Source organism: Populus euphratica, unplaced genomic scaffold, assembly GCF_000495115.2.
Source record: "Populus euphratica unplaced genomic scaffold, PopEup_1.0 scaffold87.1, whole genome shotgun sequence".
Taxonomy (NCBI): domain Eukaryota; kingdom Viridiplantae; phylum Streptophyta; class Magnoliopsida; order Malpighiales; family Salicaceae; genus Populus; species Populus euphratica.
The window spans coordinates 1,121,690-1,138,090 of record NW_011499900.1 but is presented as its reverse complement, the minus strand read 5'-3'; the positions used below and the strand labels follow the sequence as shown (position 1 = coordinate 1,138,090).

General features: G+C 35.8%; 3 protein-coding genes across 7 annotated transcripts; 2 read left to right on the top strand and 1 right to left on the bottom strand.

Moving 5' to 3' along the window:
- Positions 1-129: 129 nt before the first annotated feature.
- LOC105132720 (uncharacterized) lies at positions 130-4,598 on the top strand. 2 transcript variants are annotated; one of them, XM_011036383.1, is made up of 11 exons: positions 130-384; positions 474-528; positions 1,059-1,094; positions 1,191-1,235; positions 1,789-1,872; positions 2,098-2,163; positions 2,393-2,431; positions 2,682-2,781; positions 3,222-3,372; positions 3,955-4,114; positions 4,435-4,598. In XM_011036383.1, exons 1-10 carry the CDS (start codon positions 200-202, stop codon positions 3,977-3,979), a joined length of 786 nt encoding a protein of 261 aa, XP_011034685.1. In that variant the 5' UTR covers positions 130-199; the 3' UTR covers positions 3,980-4,114; positions 4,435-4,598. The 2 variants fall into 2 exon arrangements, with proteins under 2 accessions (XP_011034685.1, XP_011034686.1); XM_011036384.1 differs by lacking the exon at positions 4,435-4,598 and adding an exon at positions 4,227-4,411.
- A 1,287-nt stretch (positions 4,599-5,885) lies between these two features.
- Positions 5,886-9,355, top strand: LOC105132718 (uncharacterized). 2 transcript variants are annotated; one of them, XM_011036382.1, is made up of 2 exons: positions 5,886-6,065; positions 7,300-9,355. In XM_011036382.1, the coding sequence occupies exon 2, from the start codon at positions 7,322-7,324 to the stop codon at positions 9,224-9,226; it is 1,905 nt and encodes a 634-aa protein (XP_011034684.1). In that variant the 5' UTR covers positions 5,886-6,065; positions 7,300-7,321; the 3' UTR covers positions 9,227-9,355. The 2 variants fall into 2 exon arrangements, with proteins under 2 accessions (XP_011034684.1, XP_011034683.1); XM_011036381.1 differs by having other exon boundaries at positions 5,887-6,065; positions 7,294-9,355.
- A 2,972-nt stretch (positions 9,356-12,327) lies between these two features.
- Positions 12,328-15,726, bottom strand: LOC105132716 (galactoside 2-alpha-L-fucosyltransferase-like). Of its 3 annotated transcripts, XM_011036375.1 has the most exons (4): positions 15,540-15,726; positions 14,690-15,017; positions 12,711-14,560; positions 12,328-12,587 (listed from the first exon to the last, which is right to left on the bottom strand). In XM_011036375.1, exons 2-3 carry the CDS (start codon positions 14,880-14,882, stop codon positions 12,732-12,734), a joined length of 2,022 nt encoding a protein of 673 aa, XP_011034677.1. In that variant the 5' UTR covers positions 14,883-15,017; positions 15,540-15,726; the 3' UTR covers positions 12,328-12,587; positions 12,711-12,731. The 3 variants fall into 3 exon arrangements, with proteins under 3 accessions (XP_011034677.1, XP_011034678.1, XP_011034676.1); XM_011036376.1 differs by lacking the exon at positions 12,328-12,587 and having other exon boundaries at positions 12,651-14,560; positions 14,690-15,030; XM_011036374.1 differs by lacking the exon at positions 12,328-12,587 and having other exon boundaries at positions 12,651-14,560.
- Positions 15,727-16,401: the final 675 nt, after the last annotated feature.

The window sequence follows — 16,401 nt, the reverse complement described above, 5'->3', positions numbered from 1 at the left end:
AATATTTTTGAAAAAAATTAAAAAATATATTTTTATTATGTTTTAATAATATTTTGATCCACTAATATAAAATATATATATATATAAAATATAATTTCAATACATTTAGAAAAAACACAATCTGTAAAAAGCTTTGCGACGCCGAACGGTCTCTAAATAATAAATATCAAGGTGAGAAACACAAGTACAGAGAGGAGTTATGGATATGGTGGCCGCAAGCTGGAGATTAACTCCACAGAGTTTGCCACTATTATCACCAAAAGTCAAAAGCTTCAGGGTTTATAGCTCTTCTTCGTCTTCGTCACTCTCGCTATCTCCCATAATCCAAAAGACCTCGTCTCTGATTCAAAATTCTGGTGTTATTGCTTGCCTTCGCGCCAATAGGTAACCTCTACTAATTCTCTCTCCATCTCAAATGAAAAAAAGAAAAAACTTTTGTGACTAGAAGGGAACAATTCTTGTTCGTTTTTTAGTGCAGAGCTTGCATACGAAGCTGCAACTGCTGCACTGAATGGTGGCATCTCTGTTGTAAGTCTACTTATTGCTCTCTTTCATTCATTCCTACATTTGGTAAATGCGTTTCTTGTTTTTCACTAAAATTGGAAGACTATTTGATAAATGGGTTGCTGGTGGTTTTTGTTAGAGCAAGACTGAGATTTTTAAACTCTTCCCCTTTTAGGCTGCAAGAAGGAATCTTTATGAGTACTATAAATCTATAATGCTTGCAGGGATTGTTAAATTGACCATATATGGGCTTGAACTTATACCCTTATATATAGTTGTTTGACCCGAGCTTGGGTCTTGGTCACCGAGTTAACCTTTTTTTTGTTAAAATAGTAGATTTTAGTTTTGTTTTTTTTCCCCTTAGTGTTGACCCAGGGGTCGAACGGGTTTGGTCGGGTCAATATCTTGTCTGTTTCAACAAGAAACCTGACCTGGATCAAGCTCCGGGTGCTGGATTTTTCGGGTCACCCTATGAGATGGGCCAGTTTTAACAACTATGCTCTTATGTACAATACTTTGGTTTTAAAATGTATTCTTTTTGTTGCTTTGTGTAGCTGGAGATTGTGATGTCCACACCAGGTGTGTTTCAGGTTGTTTGATTTGCGATTTTCTATTTAGAATTTCGTTTACTGCATTTTGGCCTCCTGGGTTTGAGACTGTTTGTGCTTTTATTGTCTTGTGTTCAGGTTTTAAGGCAGTTGGTGAAGGACTATCCTACATTGGCTTTGGGGGTAATTGTATTACTACTTCCTCTGAGATTTCATGACTACTTGTTTTCTTTCTAGCGTGGTATGGTATTGGCCACATCTTGCAAGAACTCAGGCAAGTCTTGGAGTGCGGAGCATGCATGTTTGTGATTTCATATGTTATATAAGAGAGATACAGAGCATTGGAGACCTTTTCTCCTCATCCTGTCGACTTTATGATTATGTATATTCTGTAAATGCATCATGATTGGCTAAAACATGGAGAAGCTTTATTTTATATTAGATTTTGCGAAAGATGGGCCAATATGCTTTCAGCTTGTTGCAAGTCATTTTTGGCATATTTGAAGCAAATTCAATTAAACAGATCAGAAGTTGCTGCAAGTCTGCAATCTGGATCAGGAACTTTTTTTTTCCTCATCCTGTCCACTTGATGAGTGTTTACTAGAAAGTTCTTTTGGCAAGTGTCAGAATGCTATATGGTCAATTGCAAGAGCTGCCATAGATAGATTTCAATGATATTTTTTGACTGATCGTACTTTCTTCTCAAGAGATTTGTGGTGTGGACAATATCTTACAGGTTGGTACTGCTTTAAATGCTGAGGATGCCAGAAACGCAATGAATGCTGGAGCCAAATTCTTCATGAGTCCTGCTACAGTGAAGGTACTTTTAGTATTCTGAGATCTGCACAGGTTTTCTTTCAATTAGTATAGAAATAATAACTTAAAGAGTTTTGTACTTTCCATTCCTATTTTAATTTCCTTTTGTTCTTTTTCTTCAACAAATTTTAAACATACTTTTTTTTTTTTTGTTTATTTCTCAGATGCATTGGCTTTACATCTGCCATGCTTTTTCTTTGTTTATTCTTACATGCTTACTTAACATCAGGACATTATGGACGATGTTGTGAAGGATGAAATTCTATACATACCTGGTGTAATGACACCCACAGAAGTAAGTGACCTGTGAACTTAAACTGTCCTTCATTTCTTAAGCTCTAAGAATCCTTGTAGATGTACAAGTAAATGAAGTTTACTGCTCATATTAGTGGCCACTGCTATTGTTTTGATATGGAGGGTTTAATTATTAGAAATTTGTGTTCTCAAGTATTTATGTAAGAGAGAGACCATTTGAATCATATTTCCCCAAGGAGACTATTACGAGAACTTTTTTTTTTTTGCAGATACTGTCTGCATATGATGCTGGTGCTAAAATGGTGAAGGTGAGTGCTTTCACGTTCTCATATTTAACATTGTTGGTAAAGGAGTTGGTTATGAGATAGAGATGTCATGTGCACAACCTGCACACAAGTCTATATTTCAATATAAGAGTTCATGTGGTACTATATACGCTCCATTTCGCAAGGCCCTTGTATGCTCACTTTAAGTATTCTTCATTGAATGAACGTTCTTAGTATGTACAGGCCAAGGATCACCTTATGGATTATATTTCTATCTTATTTGGTGGATTAGGTTTATCCTGTTTCTGCATTAGGTGGTGTCCAATATATATCAGCACTCAAGAAGCCTTTCCCTCACATACCAATGGTTGCTTCTCAGGGCATCAAGATAGGTTAGTGATATATGAACACCGCCCCTGCTCTTAAAGATCAATTATTCAATTTTCATGCTCTGTCATTAAGCTTGATAGTTCCTTTTTTTTTCCTTTCTATAACAGGGATCATGACCTTTTATTTTGAATGAAAACTGTATGATAAAGTTGGAAAATGGTTAACACCTCCTAGATGTGGATATCAGTTAGATTGAGATTTGATTCCATGAACCATATGCTTTATGCTTCTAAGAAAGAATAGTACCTAAGGACTATCATTTATCATAATTTTCCTAACTGAAGTGTTCTTTGAACAGAAAAATTTTACCATTACACATTGATAATGCCTCTTTAGTATTAACTGTCATAAAATCTTGGTATAGGTCCAGTTGTACCATTTTCATTGCAAGCTTCTTGCTGCAGTTCGTGATTGGATAACATTTGTTTCAAATTTGATGCAGATTCTATAGGGGAGTATATATCTTCTGGAGCATCATCCGTTGTTTTATCAGATGCCATTTTTGATAAGGGAGCGATGACCCAGAGAAATTTCAATGCAATACATCAACTTGCAAGCCTTGCTGCTTTGGAGGGAAAAGAAGCTATTGAACGGTGAGTAATAGCGCAGTCTGTCTCTAAAAATTGTCATTGTCATTGTCTTTTCCTGGTTGTTTCATTGTATAAACTGTTGGTTGCTAATCTATTTTCTCTCTTACATCTAGAGTCTCTTTTGGGTCAACAACCCCTCATGTTAAAGCTTAGGATGTGATCTTTAATGTTGCGAAATCTCCTTGTGTTTTGCTGAAGGTTTTCCTTCCAAAAATGTAATCAATATTCAGTAGTTGTAGGCTATAGAATAAGTGGCAATTTTCCATCTTTTGTGTTGTATCTATCAATCATCATTCATGGTTCGTTCATTTGGATATGGGTCCTTCAGGAATCTCAAGGCTTATTTTCTATCCTGGTTTCATATTATTTTTCTTCAATTGAGTTTTCGTTTTATGCTGTCATTTACGCATCTCTATCTAGCAGTTAGGTTTCCTTGTGTGTTATAGTTCTCCTATCCAGTTGTGTACATATTCCAGTTTGCAATGGAAGGTAAGGTCTTACATGCCCTGAGAAAATATTGCATATGATTGACACTGCTGCTATCTTTTGTTCTATTGCTGTCTGATGCAAGCAAATGCCATGCAGAAAAAGAAGTTGCACCACAAGTTAATTGCTTCAGTAGAGCCTACAGATTGTATTCCTCAACATCTATACTTGACTATCTCCGAAGCGTCTACAAGGTTCTGACGATTGTAAACTGTTGATGCATCCAGCAAGGAAAAGATACTGAGACTGGAAAATGAAGGTAAAACTCAACCCCTTCATCAGTTTTGTTTTAGTGTCGCCTTTGGTGCAACGCATTGAACGCTCGAAATCTATGTCACTTACAATCAGATTGGTTTTTCCCTGTGCTCCAGGATCTGTTGAATCCATAAATCTCCTTTTTATGCCTTTCTAAGAGCAGCAGATAGCTACCTTCTGCACCCTTCTCATGGTGTCAGCACTCCATTTCTTTTAAACCTATCCTTCTTCTCTCAATTTTACTTTTAGGATGGCGAGGCATGGTCTTCATAGAATTAAGGGCTGTCCTCAAGTTAAAGTGCTATGTGCTTTCTCTGCTTCCAGGTTTCTAGGATCTTGTTGAAAAGTTCTATATCATGTTAAAGAAAGGAAAAGATCAGAAGATTCATGCATAAAGGTAATCCATGCGTGAAGCTGCAACTTGCTGTGCTGAGAGCTTCCCAGGTGACTATGTCCAAGCCATAGGAGACAGGGAGGGGTGCGAAATAATTAGATATTAACTTGTACCGACTAAATAATAATGTAGCCATTAGAGTTGCTTGAGTTGAATCAAATTAGATATTAACTTGATAAAATTTGATTAATTTAACCAGGTTTTTAACCTGTTCAATTAATCTAAATAATTATTTCTTAAGAATAAAATAATATTCTTCTAATAAAAATGATTAATTTAGTAATTATACTTTTCAAATTAGTTTTTGTATTGGGAAATCCGCAAACGATGACTAATCAAGCCACTTATGTGGAAATATGTACTTATTTTTTTCTTTTCAATTATTTAATTAAATATTTTAGTATTATTGGCTGTTAGTTTAAAAATCGATTTACCGACTTCGCTTCTTGTCGCATCCTTCCATCAAGATGATCAAATCACAACAATACATGTGGCAGTCCAATTTTAAAGCTCAAAAATAAAAATAAAATAAAAAGAAATTGCATAAAATATTGGTAAAATAATACCCCCTTCCTCTTTTCTGTTAAAAATAAAATAAAAATATTCAATGGCAGCACGACTTACAGGGATTCTGACAGCTTAATAAAATACATAAAAAAATAAATGGAATAAAAAATAATCTAGATCTTAATATTGGAAAATATTTGTTGATGCATCCACGTACAAATATTGGAAAATATTTGTTGATGCATCCATGTATAAATACTATTATTATTATTATTATTATTACTATTATATATATAATTCATGTATAAATACTTATTATTATAATTGTCAAATCTAAGTAGAAAACCAACTTTAAAAAACTCTATTTATTCAATTATCCATATGGATCATATGATAAATTATTTTATCAAGATATTATGGATTTTTAAAAAGAAAAGTTATTAAAATTAACTTAATCAATTTATATATTATTAATAAACAAATTAATTAGACCAAATCAATAGAGATTCAATGCATCAATATCATTTTCAATTTAATTTAAAACCAAAATTGAATAATAAATTTTTCAAATCAATTTATAAGACTGAATTGAGTGTAAAAAACTATATTTATTGCAACAACAATAATTAAAATTATATAATTATTTGCAAATTTTTCTTTTTAATATTAACTGGTTTAATTCTATCAAGAAAATACTTTTTTTGAACCATCCTTTTCAAATCTCATAAATCAAATAATTGAATTTCTTTTAAAACTGTTTTCAGAAGAATCATATTTACTTAAATTAGCACCGGTAAGAGATATTTAAAAAAAAAACATAACGTAAGTACCGGGACTGAAGTGGTTGAATTAAATACAGTCTAATTACACCTGGCGTCCGAGGTAGAACATTAAAAAAACAGGGAGAAAGAATCCTTAAAATAAAACCAGAAGAGGAGAAAGGTCATTAATACAACACAACACACGGACAAACAGAGCAAACAACATCGAAGGAACTCTTATAATTCTCAAATCAACATCAAAATCAACAGTCCCTCAGCTTTTCTTCTTTAAGGTTCGTTACCAGATCCGTCCGTTCTTCTTTTTTTTTTCTCTTTTTCTCGTGTTCTGTTTCTTGAATTTTGGTACCGACAGATCTTGAATGCATTGAGAAATCAATGTACTTTGTGAAAGCCTGGTTTTTGTTTTATGCGGTTGGTCTGTTTTGATCTCTCTTTTTTTTTTTTAGTTTGGTTCGATTTTGAGAGATCTAATTGTATCTTATCTGGGTTTTTTATTCTATGCTCATTTCTTGCCTGTAAAATTCTTCTTCTTCTTCTTCTTCTTCTTCTTCTTTTATTATGGAGAGGTCAGGAATTCGAGGTGGGGTTTCATTTCTTATGGCTTGTGGGTATTTAGAAATTTCATTTCTTGTCCATTCAAGGAGAAAACAGAAGATCTCTTCTTTTTTTTTCTTTTTTTGCATTAAGCATGTGGGATGGTGTATGGATTTGTGTTTGAATTAATTCTGTTTCCAATTTTTGTTATTATTTGCATAATGTTTTCGCTTACAATAAATTTGTTCTTTTATTAATCGTTTATGCAATTTGGAGAACTGTATTATGGCATTTGATTTGCATTCTGCGTGTAGGATCATAATGAAAATGCCTTCAATCCTGCTCTTTTGGGAAAAAAAAAAAATCTTTTATGTTTGCTCATTAAATCAGCATGTGAAATATCTTGTTTTGTTTTGGGGTTTGGTTGATCCTATTCTTGATAGGGAATCAATGAATTGCAGGACTTTGTGTTATTCTCTTTCGATTTTTTTCTTTCCTCAGTTTCAAATTTGTGTGACTTAGCCTTGTAAGTTTCAAATGTGTGAAGAATGCATTATACCACCTGGACTTTCAGTTTACGATTCCACTGTCTCTTTTTGTCTGTATATGTTTTTCCAATGGTGGGTACGTTGTTAATGAGATACAGTTCATTCTTATGTAATACAGAGCATGCTGCATGCTTTTTAGGTGATTTTGTCTTGAGATTGTTACACATAATGTCCATGCAGAATGGGATTTTAAAAGTTTTATGAATATAGGTTATTGAGTTTTTCTATAAGATTAAATGAATGTTTTTTGAGGAAATTGCATATGGCATTCGTGTCTATAATGATTGTGAATCAATTCTCTCTCACATTCTTTGCAGCTGATCATGAATATGGTGTTAATTTGGACAATGATGCATTGAATATGCGCATTTATGCTATACTTTATTTAGAAGTAAGAAATGGTTTTTATTTTTTGCTGGAACAGTATTTTATTGTAATCCAGAGAGATGTCTCCTGCATCAAAATCCAAGACCAAGTCCAAGGATAAGACCTTTGTAAAGTCTGCTCAAGAACAACAGAAGGCGTCTATTAAGCCTTCTGGATCAACCAACACTGTAAGTGGGAGTCCAGTGAATGCTTATAATCCAATCTCTGGGACTTTTCATGCACTAGAAATACCATCAGCCGCTGCTTTCCCACCCCTCCATGACAATGGTCGATTCAGAAATGTAGATGACCCAGACGAGCATTCTAGCAGCCCCCATGGAACACTTTCTGAGTATGATTCAGTTTCCAACAATGGGAGCTGCTCTGGTGAGTCAGAAGACATAAAAGAGAAAGCCAATTCTACTCGGCAAGAAACAGTACCTGGTTTAGACAGTGACAAACGCGAGAAGATCCGCCTGAAGAATGAGAAAAAGCACCAGCGTCAGAGAGAGAAGAGGGCTCAAGAGTTGCATGAGCGTTGCATTGGGTATCTAAGGTCAAGAAAATTAGAAAGACTTTCAGAACAGCTTGTGGCAATGGGTTTTTCTCATGAGCGGGCAACCCTGGCCCTTATGTTGAATGAGGGCAGGGTGGAAGAATCAGTAAACTGGCTTTTTGAGGGAAGTGAAGAGGAAGCTCAAAGCAAGGACTCTAAGCTTGGAAGTGGTGGTGACCTAAATATTGATATAAGTGAGGAGCTTGCTCAAATCTCAGCATTGGAGATGAGATATAAATGCTCAAAGCAGGAGGTTGAAAGAGCTGTGGTTGCTAGTGAAGGGGATCTAGTGAAGGCAGAAGAGACCTTGCATGCACAAAAGCAGGAACTATCTACGACTCCACCAAGACCAGAATGCACTGCTGACAACAGTAACCTGAGGAGACTGCATGAAAAGCCTGTACCTGTACCTGTACCTGTACCTGCAGCTTCAGTTACAGCACAACAGAGAATGAACGAACTGGATTTCAACTACAAAACAGCAATTCCAGTGCCAACATATTCAGAACCTGGGAGTAGAAACTTACAACCTCTGAATCAGCCCAAGTTACTAGCAGACAAGAGGTGGGGCACAACAGGATCAAGCCCTGCCTTTCCATCATCTATGGTACCATCCATGCAAGTAGCACCTCCATCAACAAAATTTGATGTCCGGCTTGGTTCTGCTGGAAATGAGGGGAAAAATTTGCAGCAGATAGTGAGGGAACCAGTAATGATGATGCAGCGCCCTCAATCTATAAATGCCAAACAAAATACAGTCCCTAGTGCAAGCACCACACCTGTAACATCTGGATGGTATTCAAATAACGTTTCAGGTGTGGAAAATATGCAGCCACATGTTAAGTTGCTTCCAAATCAGAGCACTGGAAACTTTGGTCTTGTAAATCAGAGCTCAGAACAAGTTTACAATCCAGTGTCACGTAAAGAAAATTCATTCCTGTTTAGTGGCCCAGCTACATCAAATAGACAGGGAGGTACAAGATCTCCTTCATTTGCAGTTCCATCTCCGTTGCAAGGTTCATATGGTAAAACAACTGCGTCTTTGCCTTCACTAGCAGCACCATCCTCACTTGGTTTATTCACTGGTTGGGGCGCAGCAGGAACTTTAGGATCTCCACATGTTGATTGGGATACAGGAAGCTTGATGCCTGAATTTGATTACACCAGTATCGATTGGACTTTGGATTCAAACCTGTTATCCTCCAAGTCAAATGGGTTGTGGTTGGGTCTCACCTCATTGCTTAGGAACACATCTATCACAAGAACTAGCGGTACAAATAGTTCCTTCCTGTCTGGGTTACGGGACAGTGGAATGGCTAAAGAAACATCATCCTCAGTTGGCACGAGCGAGTGGACCTCTCCTTTCGCAGGAAAGGACATGTTTAGTTTGCCGAGGCAGTTTGTAACTTCTCCTTCTCCTTACGACTAGGGATAGGACTTTGGAAAAGGAGAAAATGCAGGCAATGAGGCTGGTGTAGTTGGTGTGTGGATGCATTTTCATTCTTGTTTCTGGTTTATCATTGGTAAATGCATCTACTAGTTTCTGCTTCAATAACTTGTGCCTTTTCTTTCTCATTACATGCTTGCTGGATAGAACTTGTGGGCTATATCAACAAGATGTGCATAGACGGCTGCGGGTTGAGGCCTGCGTTTTTAGCCTAAACGATTGACCTGTTCACCTACATTTGCTTAAAAAGGAGGGGATCAATTTTAACTTGAATTAGTGACCTAAGGGCTTTCGTATAATGAATAACTGGATGCAAACGAGAAGAAAATATAGTGCCAAAATAAAGAAAAAATTAATGAAAATCTTGGCCATCTCAATCAGTTACAAAAACTGTGGGCCTTATGAGTATAGGACTTCCTTTAATTGAGATTAAAAGGAATACAAGAAGATCTAAAAAAGTAGAGAAACCCCGGATGCCATATAATTCTCAAAAGAAGAGAAAGAAAACAATCTCTTTATGTATCATGGAAAAAGAGGAATTGCAGAAAAGAAAAAACCTTAAGCAGACCCAAAGCCAAGAATTTAAATCATCAATACCAGAGTAATTAATGCATGCACCCTTGGCTTTGATACGTAGAATCAGCATTTTTGTTCTTCGTGTACAATTACTTGGTGTTGAACCCTCAACTATGCCTTCATGCGAGCAATCTTTATTGTAAAGAACGTATACAAAGGGCTTCATTGCCATGTAAGTAAGTAGAGTATTTCATCGAGCCCAGGTAATTATAAATAGCATCGAAGCCAATGCCTCGCCATGAAGCAAAGTAGGTTTGAGGGTATTCATGCGAGATTTCTTTCTCGGAGATCCTCGGGATCAATAAGCTAACCTACTTACCTAAGCCAACACCTCAAGGAGGATACTGGGCACTGGTTCTGCTATACTTTCTTCTAGGGTTCGCTCTCTTTTAATTAAAGCCATGATGTACAATGTGAAAAGGGTTCTTCCCCAAGCTTCTGTTCTTAAATTAATTATTTATTTAGTTTATGCATGACTTGTAGGTATAGAAGTCTTCTTTTTTTCTTTGAGACTTGTGGGTGTTTCTAGTGAGCAAGCATTTTTACAATATTTTGGTTGCAAGTTCATCTCGAGCATATTATTTAAAGAAAATTAAAATAATATTATTTTAATTAAAATATTTTAAAAGATTGTTAACAGGTTTATTACAGTAACTAAAAGAGTATTTATTTTAATTTTTGTGGTTGAATACAATTTATAGGTTTATTACAGTAACTAAAAGAGTATTTGTTTTAATTTTTGTGGTTGAATATAATTTATTTATATATAAAATTCAACTATAAAAACTAATATCTTCTGTTTTTCTTAATTTTTTTAGTGGATACCACATCCAAACCACGACTTTCACTTCTAACACAAACACACACTAAACCATCTTGAGTTTTTTATTAGGTTGGTCAAGTTTTTTTCTTAAATTTTTTCTTTGACCTAAATCAATTCAATCCCTAGATTAGCCCCCAAACCTGGTTTGTAGGATGGATAAGATAGCGAGCCAGGTGATGGAAAACAGTATCTTTTCCAGGGAACAGTCGCTGTACTTCTTGCTTGAAGGCCGGCGTCAGGAAGAAAGAGGGGGCAAAATATTGATCTGATATCAGAAACAACCAAGGTGTCTTTTGAAGAAGAGGTAGGCTTTGATTGCAATAGAAACATAATTTCTCCAGATCATACTTACTATGACCTAAATTGAGGAATACATAGGACGTCGGCGATCCCATCGACTCGTTTATGATGCCACTCTTTAACAGGTTTCCATAGCCAGAAGCAGCATGCTTTTCGTCAGGACCGTGAAACCTACCCTCATGGTAGAATTTCATGGGAAAATTCCCATTATGCTGTTTAAAATTAAAGAACGCATACCAGGAATCAAAGTCTATTTTGTAACAACTGTTTGAAACTTGGATTTGTGTAATAATTTTGCACTCAATCTTTCTGCATAAACTGAAAGAAACCTCTCAGTCTTTACTTTTTCTTTTCTTTTTGAATAATCCTGCAGAACAGTTTGCTTTCAAAAGTTATAAGATTAAAACTAGGGTAGGATATGGGTTCTCCATAAATTAGAATCTGGCAAATTTAGCTATATAAAGAACTAAAAACAACTTCCTACTTGAAATTTCTTCCCTTGAGACTCTTTCTTTGGCTTGCCAACGTATCAGTGTATTTATTTCAAGAAATCCCTTCTTTAAATAGGAATAAATACCTGCCCCCGCATGAAACTTAAAGATTAAGATGGAGACAATATTTTTCCAGAAAAAGGAATTTATATATTCAGTTCCCTGAACAAGAAAAAGGAATTTATATATTCAGTTCCCTCTTACGTATATAGGTCTAGATTAATTAAAAGGATGGAGATTTTAATTAGAACTTACTGCATTTTATTTGCCTCAAAAATTAATTTGAAGTGCATTATGCTCTGCATAAATGAAGATAAGTCATAATAATGCAATTGAATTTTGTGCTGTAACTGAAGATTACTACACCATAGATTGGAGGCTTTAGATCTTTTATGTTCTTGAATTATAAAATGGGAATAGGATGTTGTCTCTTCCAATTCTTAAATCCCTGCCCGCCAGCCTCAGGGTCTTTATCTAAGACTTGAAGGGAAAAAATTTAAAGAAACTATCAAGCACTTGGAATGTATTGCTTCTTCTACTCAAATTTCAAACCTGAATCCTGAGTTTACCTTTAGCGATGTTAAGTTGGAGATGTGACTTGTTGCGCTGAGAAAAATCGACTGAATTTGTATCTTGTTTAATTTTAAATCGTTTTGAAAGTTAACTCTAAGATAAACTCAAGTCAGCTCGTGAACTGGTTAAAACTCAACGAAAAAATAAAAAAAGTGTTCAAGTTGTTTTAATTGTTTTCAACTTCTTCTTGTTTTTTTTTTTATTCAAGGATAAGGGTATTCGTGAACCGTTTGAGTGTAAACTGAAACCAAGTCTTTTCCTGGCAATCTTAAAAGTACACTCCTCAAATCGGCAGAGCGCATTCAGATGAATTCAATAAATTCTTCGAAGTGCTAGTCTCAAGGTTTTGATTTAGAAAATTAAGGAAATTGAGCAAAGCTCCTTGACCGTGTAAAAATTATCATAAGACTGTTACACACAAGTTGTGTTCACACCACAAGTCATATTGCGTACCTCCAAATTGAAGATCATCTGGAAAATGAAGGATATGGCCCCTGCCTAGCTAGCTGTGCCTGGGGATTTCCTTTGCTGGTATGCGAGACCGTACTATTTTGGCAGAGGAAGAAATATGTTTACAATTCTGACAAAAAAAGAAGAAGAAATTGATAGAGAATTGAGGGTATGAAAAAACTAATCATGTTTTTGGCAAATATTTGTTGAGGTAGGAAATGAAAAAACTAATCAAGTTTTTACTGATAATTACAGCAGCAATTCTCCATGTTCATCAAACCAGCTTTAATCCGTTCTTTCGATCCTCGCAATGCATTGTATTAGGAACAAGAGTAGCGGCATTGACTTCAATCCTTGTCTTACAATCATAACTCAACGGAAAATGACAACATGGATCCATTGATACGGCTCGCTGACAAGCTGGATTTTTACTCCCCATCCGCCAAATCCATGGCTTCAAACCTGCTAAACCATGAGCAACATAGCCAAAAGTAGACCAAGTGCTTGTCACCAGTACATCACACAAACTAAGTAGATATATATCCGCCCATGCCTTCATGTTGTGCGTATTATCTCCAAAATGTTGGTACTCCTCGTGGCTTGGTTGGTAAACACTAATGACTTCACCTGTCACAGTTGGTCTTGTCCAATACATGTTTTTCATATTCTCATAGTACTCGGAATACAAGGATGCTATTAGAATAGCTTTTGAGGTCTGATTTCTAGATGGAGGAGGGGCAGGTTCTTGTGTATCTGCTACTTCTGGCAGGAGTTTTTCCTTCAGGACACAATCTAAAATTCGATCCATAACAGTTTGAAAAGGAGTTGTCTTTTCATGATATACTCTTATTTGGAGCCCAATCCTCTCATCTGCCTTGGCTAGATAAGCCTCGTAGAACCTAGTGATCAGTCCCCATACCTGATTTGAGGGGTGGAAAAGATAGTGGCCTAAATGGTAGAACACAGTTTCCTTTTCTGGGAACAATTTGCTTATCTCTCGATTGAAAGATGGGATCATGAATAAAGAAGGGACAAAATATTGATCTGATAGAAGTATCAACCAAGGAATTTTTCGGAGAAGAGCCTGGTTTTCATCACAGAAAGCTAATTGATCATAACCACCGAGAGCTAGATTAAGATCAAGATATGGTTCTGGTGGCTCCATTGAAGTGTTGGTAATACTTTTGTTTAGCATGCTGCCAAAGCTGTGGGCATCTCTATGTTTAGACCTGCCAAAATGATTCCTGAGGGGAAAGTCCTCGGGTAACAGCCATGATGTATTTAGAAATGGCTCGCAAAAGAGATTGGCCATATCAGTTCTATGATTAACAAGTAGGACTCGGTTTGTAAGGAGAGCATAAAGAAATGTCGCAGCCATGCTTAGCATCCTGTTTCCTAAGCCATTAACAGGAATCCAGACAATGTATTTACATCCTCCATTGCTACCATGGCTAGATTTGAGTCTTTTAAAGGCTTTGTGGTATGATTTGGAATGAGGTCCACAACGTTTATGGATATCTTCGTACCTACGTAGTTTTGAAAGGAGGTAGGAAGAGGGCTTATGAAGTGAAGTTTTGCGAAATAGGAAAGACTGATACCTACTTGCGCAAGATCTTTCATCAAATCCAGGAGCCAGAAGTCCATCGAGCAATTTATTATCTTCAGGCATTCTGTTACCCTGAGAGGAATCATTTCTTGAACCTGATTCTTTCCGAAATCCTGGATCCAAAGTTTCATTAAGCTGCTTGACATTAGGCCTGCTGGTATTCAGCAAGGAATCATTTTCTGAATAATTTCTTGAACCTGATTCTTTCTGAAATCCTGGAGCCAAAGTTCCATTAAGCTGCTTCTCATCAGGCCCGCTGGCATGCGGCAAGGAATTGTTTTTTGAACTAGTTTCATTGCCGAAGGAATCATTCCTCGAACCTGATTCTATCCAAAATCCTGGAGCCATGTTTCCGTTAAGCTGCTTATCAGTCCCGCTAGTATGCCGCAAGGAATTATTTTCTGAAATAGTTCCATTGCCAAATCCAGGAAGCAAATTCCCATTATGCAGTCTTCCATCAGTAATGATGGCAGGAGGTGAAGAATCATTTTTAGAATCTGTAAAAGGTGAAAGGAAAAGGAAAGGATAAATGAATCAGAAATAAGTACCACGATCAAGAAAAAAGCTGACGGTATCAGTACAAGAAACTTGGAACTCAAGCTGAAGGAATGGTCTTGGTGTCTTACCAACATTCAATGCCGTAACATTTCGAGATTTTTCAGCTTTAGGTAACCCTCCAGTTAGATGAAACAACTGATTCTGATACACAATCAAGATCATGAGAGAGACAGGCAAAGCAACGGAACACGCAAATAACAATGTTGTGTATCTCTTGGAATCAAGCCCTAATTTATCCTTCGCTACTTCAAAAATTTCCATGATTTCCTGTCCGAGCTTCACCAGAAATCTCAACCCTCAAACAGAAGGTGCTTGTAAAATGTAACGTTGGAAAATTATTTGTCCTTGGCAAGTACCGTAGATAAAAGAAAGGCGGCGATTCAAATAAAGATGTCTCTGAAACATCAGACTTCCAAAGGGTATTGCTGGAATGATCATTGATATTAAATTAGTGCGGAAACAAGAACATGAATCTCTTGACTCAATCATCCTTGGCAAACAAAACGTATGAAAACAGCAAGTTAATTATGGTGGGGACTATACGTGCAATGATTGACATAAAAATTAATTTATCAAGTTCTAGACTAGGAACTTAAAGAATTCCCAACAATATCCTTCCCATGTGCTGATTCATATACTTTTAGGTTGTCCAGCTGCTACACTTGGACAGCGCATGTATGTATGATAAGTAAAACCACATTAAACAACAGAAATCTGGTGAAATCAAGTCAAGTTACGGCTCAAATGCTCAAAAGTCATACCGTGGATCATACAAGGACCGATCCGCTTGTTATCTAGTATTCATCTCTATAACAAAAGGATGGGTGCAAGTCAAACTATAACATGATAAATATTATGATCAACAAGATTCTACCAACTTAACAGCAGGAGTTCAAGAAACAAGGCATGAAAAGATACCTCCGAGTTGAAGAATGGCAAGAAAACCGAGGATATGAACTCTGCCTAGCAGTGCCTTAGGATTAGCCGTTATATTATATCTCTTTGCTGGTGATGTTGCTTTCTACATCCTCTACTCGTGGACTTAGAACTTTGTTCTGTTTTTCTCTCCCCTTCCTTCCTTCCTCCCTTTAGCTTCCTAGGACCAGCTGGGCTAATGAGGTGATGTGTGATTTTTATAAGTGTTTTTTTCATTAAAAATACATTAAAACAATTTTATTTTATTTTATTGATATTAACACATAAAAATAATTGAAAAACAAAATAAAACATCAGTTTAATATTTTTTTCAAATAAAATGGCATAAAAAATAATATAAAAATAATATAAAAATATTTTTAAAATATTATTTAATAGTTTCATTATTAAATCCAGAAGATTGTTTTATATAATATTAAAGTTTTGATAACTTAATTGTTGTGTCTTCAAGTTTCATCCCTAATAATTTAATATAAAATTATTTTTAAAATTTTATTTAATAAAATAAAATTAAAAAGATTATTTAATAGTTTCATGTTTTTAAAATGTTTGTAAAAAAAAAAAATTATTACACCCAGGAAGGGAGAGCTCAATCGAGAAGAGCTCTGAAGCCATGCACACGTTTTTTTGGCAAGAGGCAGAAGCTGGTGATAGGATGATCATTACAAGAGAACAAACAAGAAACGTCCTGTCTGTTCTTTTCCGTAGATACCACCTCGGGGGACCACATTTTTAATTATTATCATACGAGTTGCAAGGGCTGTTTGTTTGACACCAACTTCCAATATTCTTTATTTTAAAAATATTAAATTAATACTTTTTTAATATAATGGAAGACGAGTTA

Excerpts from the sequence above, each read along its gene's own strand:
- LOC105132718 (XM_011036382.1), top strand. The coding sequence starts at position 7,322 with ATGTCTCCTGCATCAAAATCCAAGACCAAGTCCAAGGATAAGACCTTT.
- LOC105132720 (XM_011036383.1), top strand. The coding sequence starts at position 200 with ATGGATATGGTGGCCGCAAGCTGGAGATTAACTCCACAGAGTTTGCCA. Across the intron at positions 1,236-1,788 it reads ATCCTACATTGGCTTTGGGG|GTTGGTACTGCTTTAAATGC; the intron begins GTAATTGTATTA and ends AATATCTTACAG. Across the intron at positions 2,164-2,392 it reads GTGTAATGACACCCACAGAA|ATACTGTCTGCATATGATGC; the intron begins GTAAGTGACCTG and ends TTTTTTTTGCAG.
- LOC105132716 (XM_011036375.1), bottom strand. The coding sequence starts at position 14,882 with ATGGAAATTTTTGAAGTAGCGAAGGATAAATTAGGGCTTGATTCCAAG. Across the intron at positions 14,561-14,689 it reads TGTTACGGCATTGAATGTTG|ATTCTAAAAATGATTCTTCA; the intron begins GTAAGACACCAA and ends CACCTTTTACAG.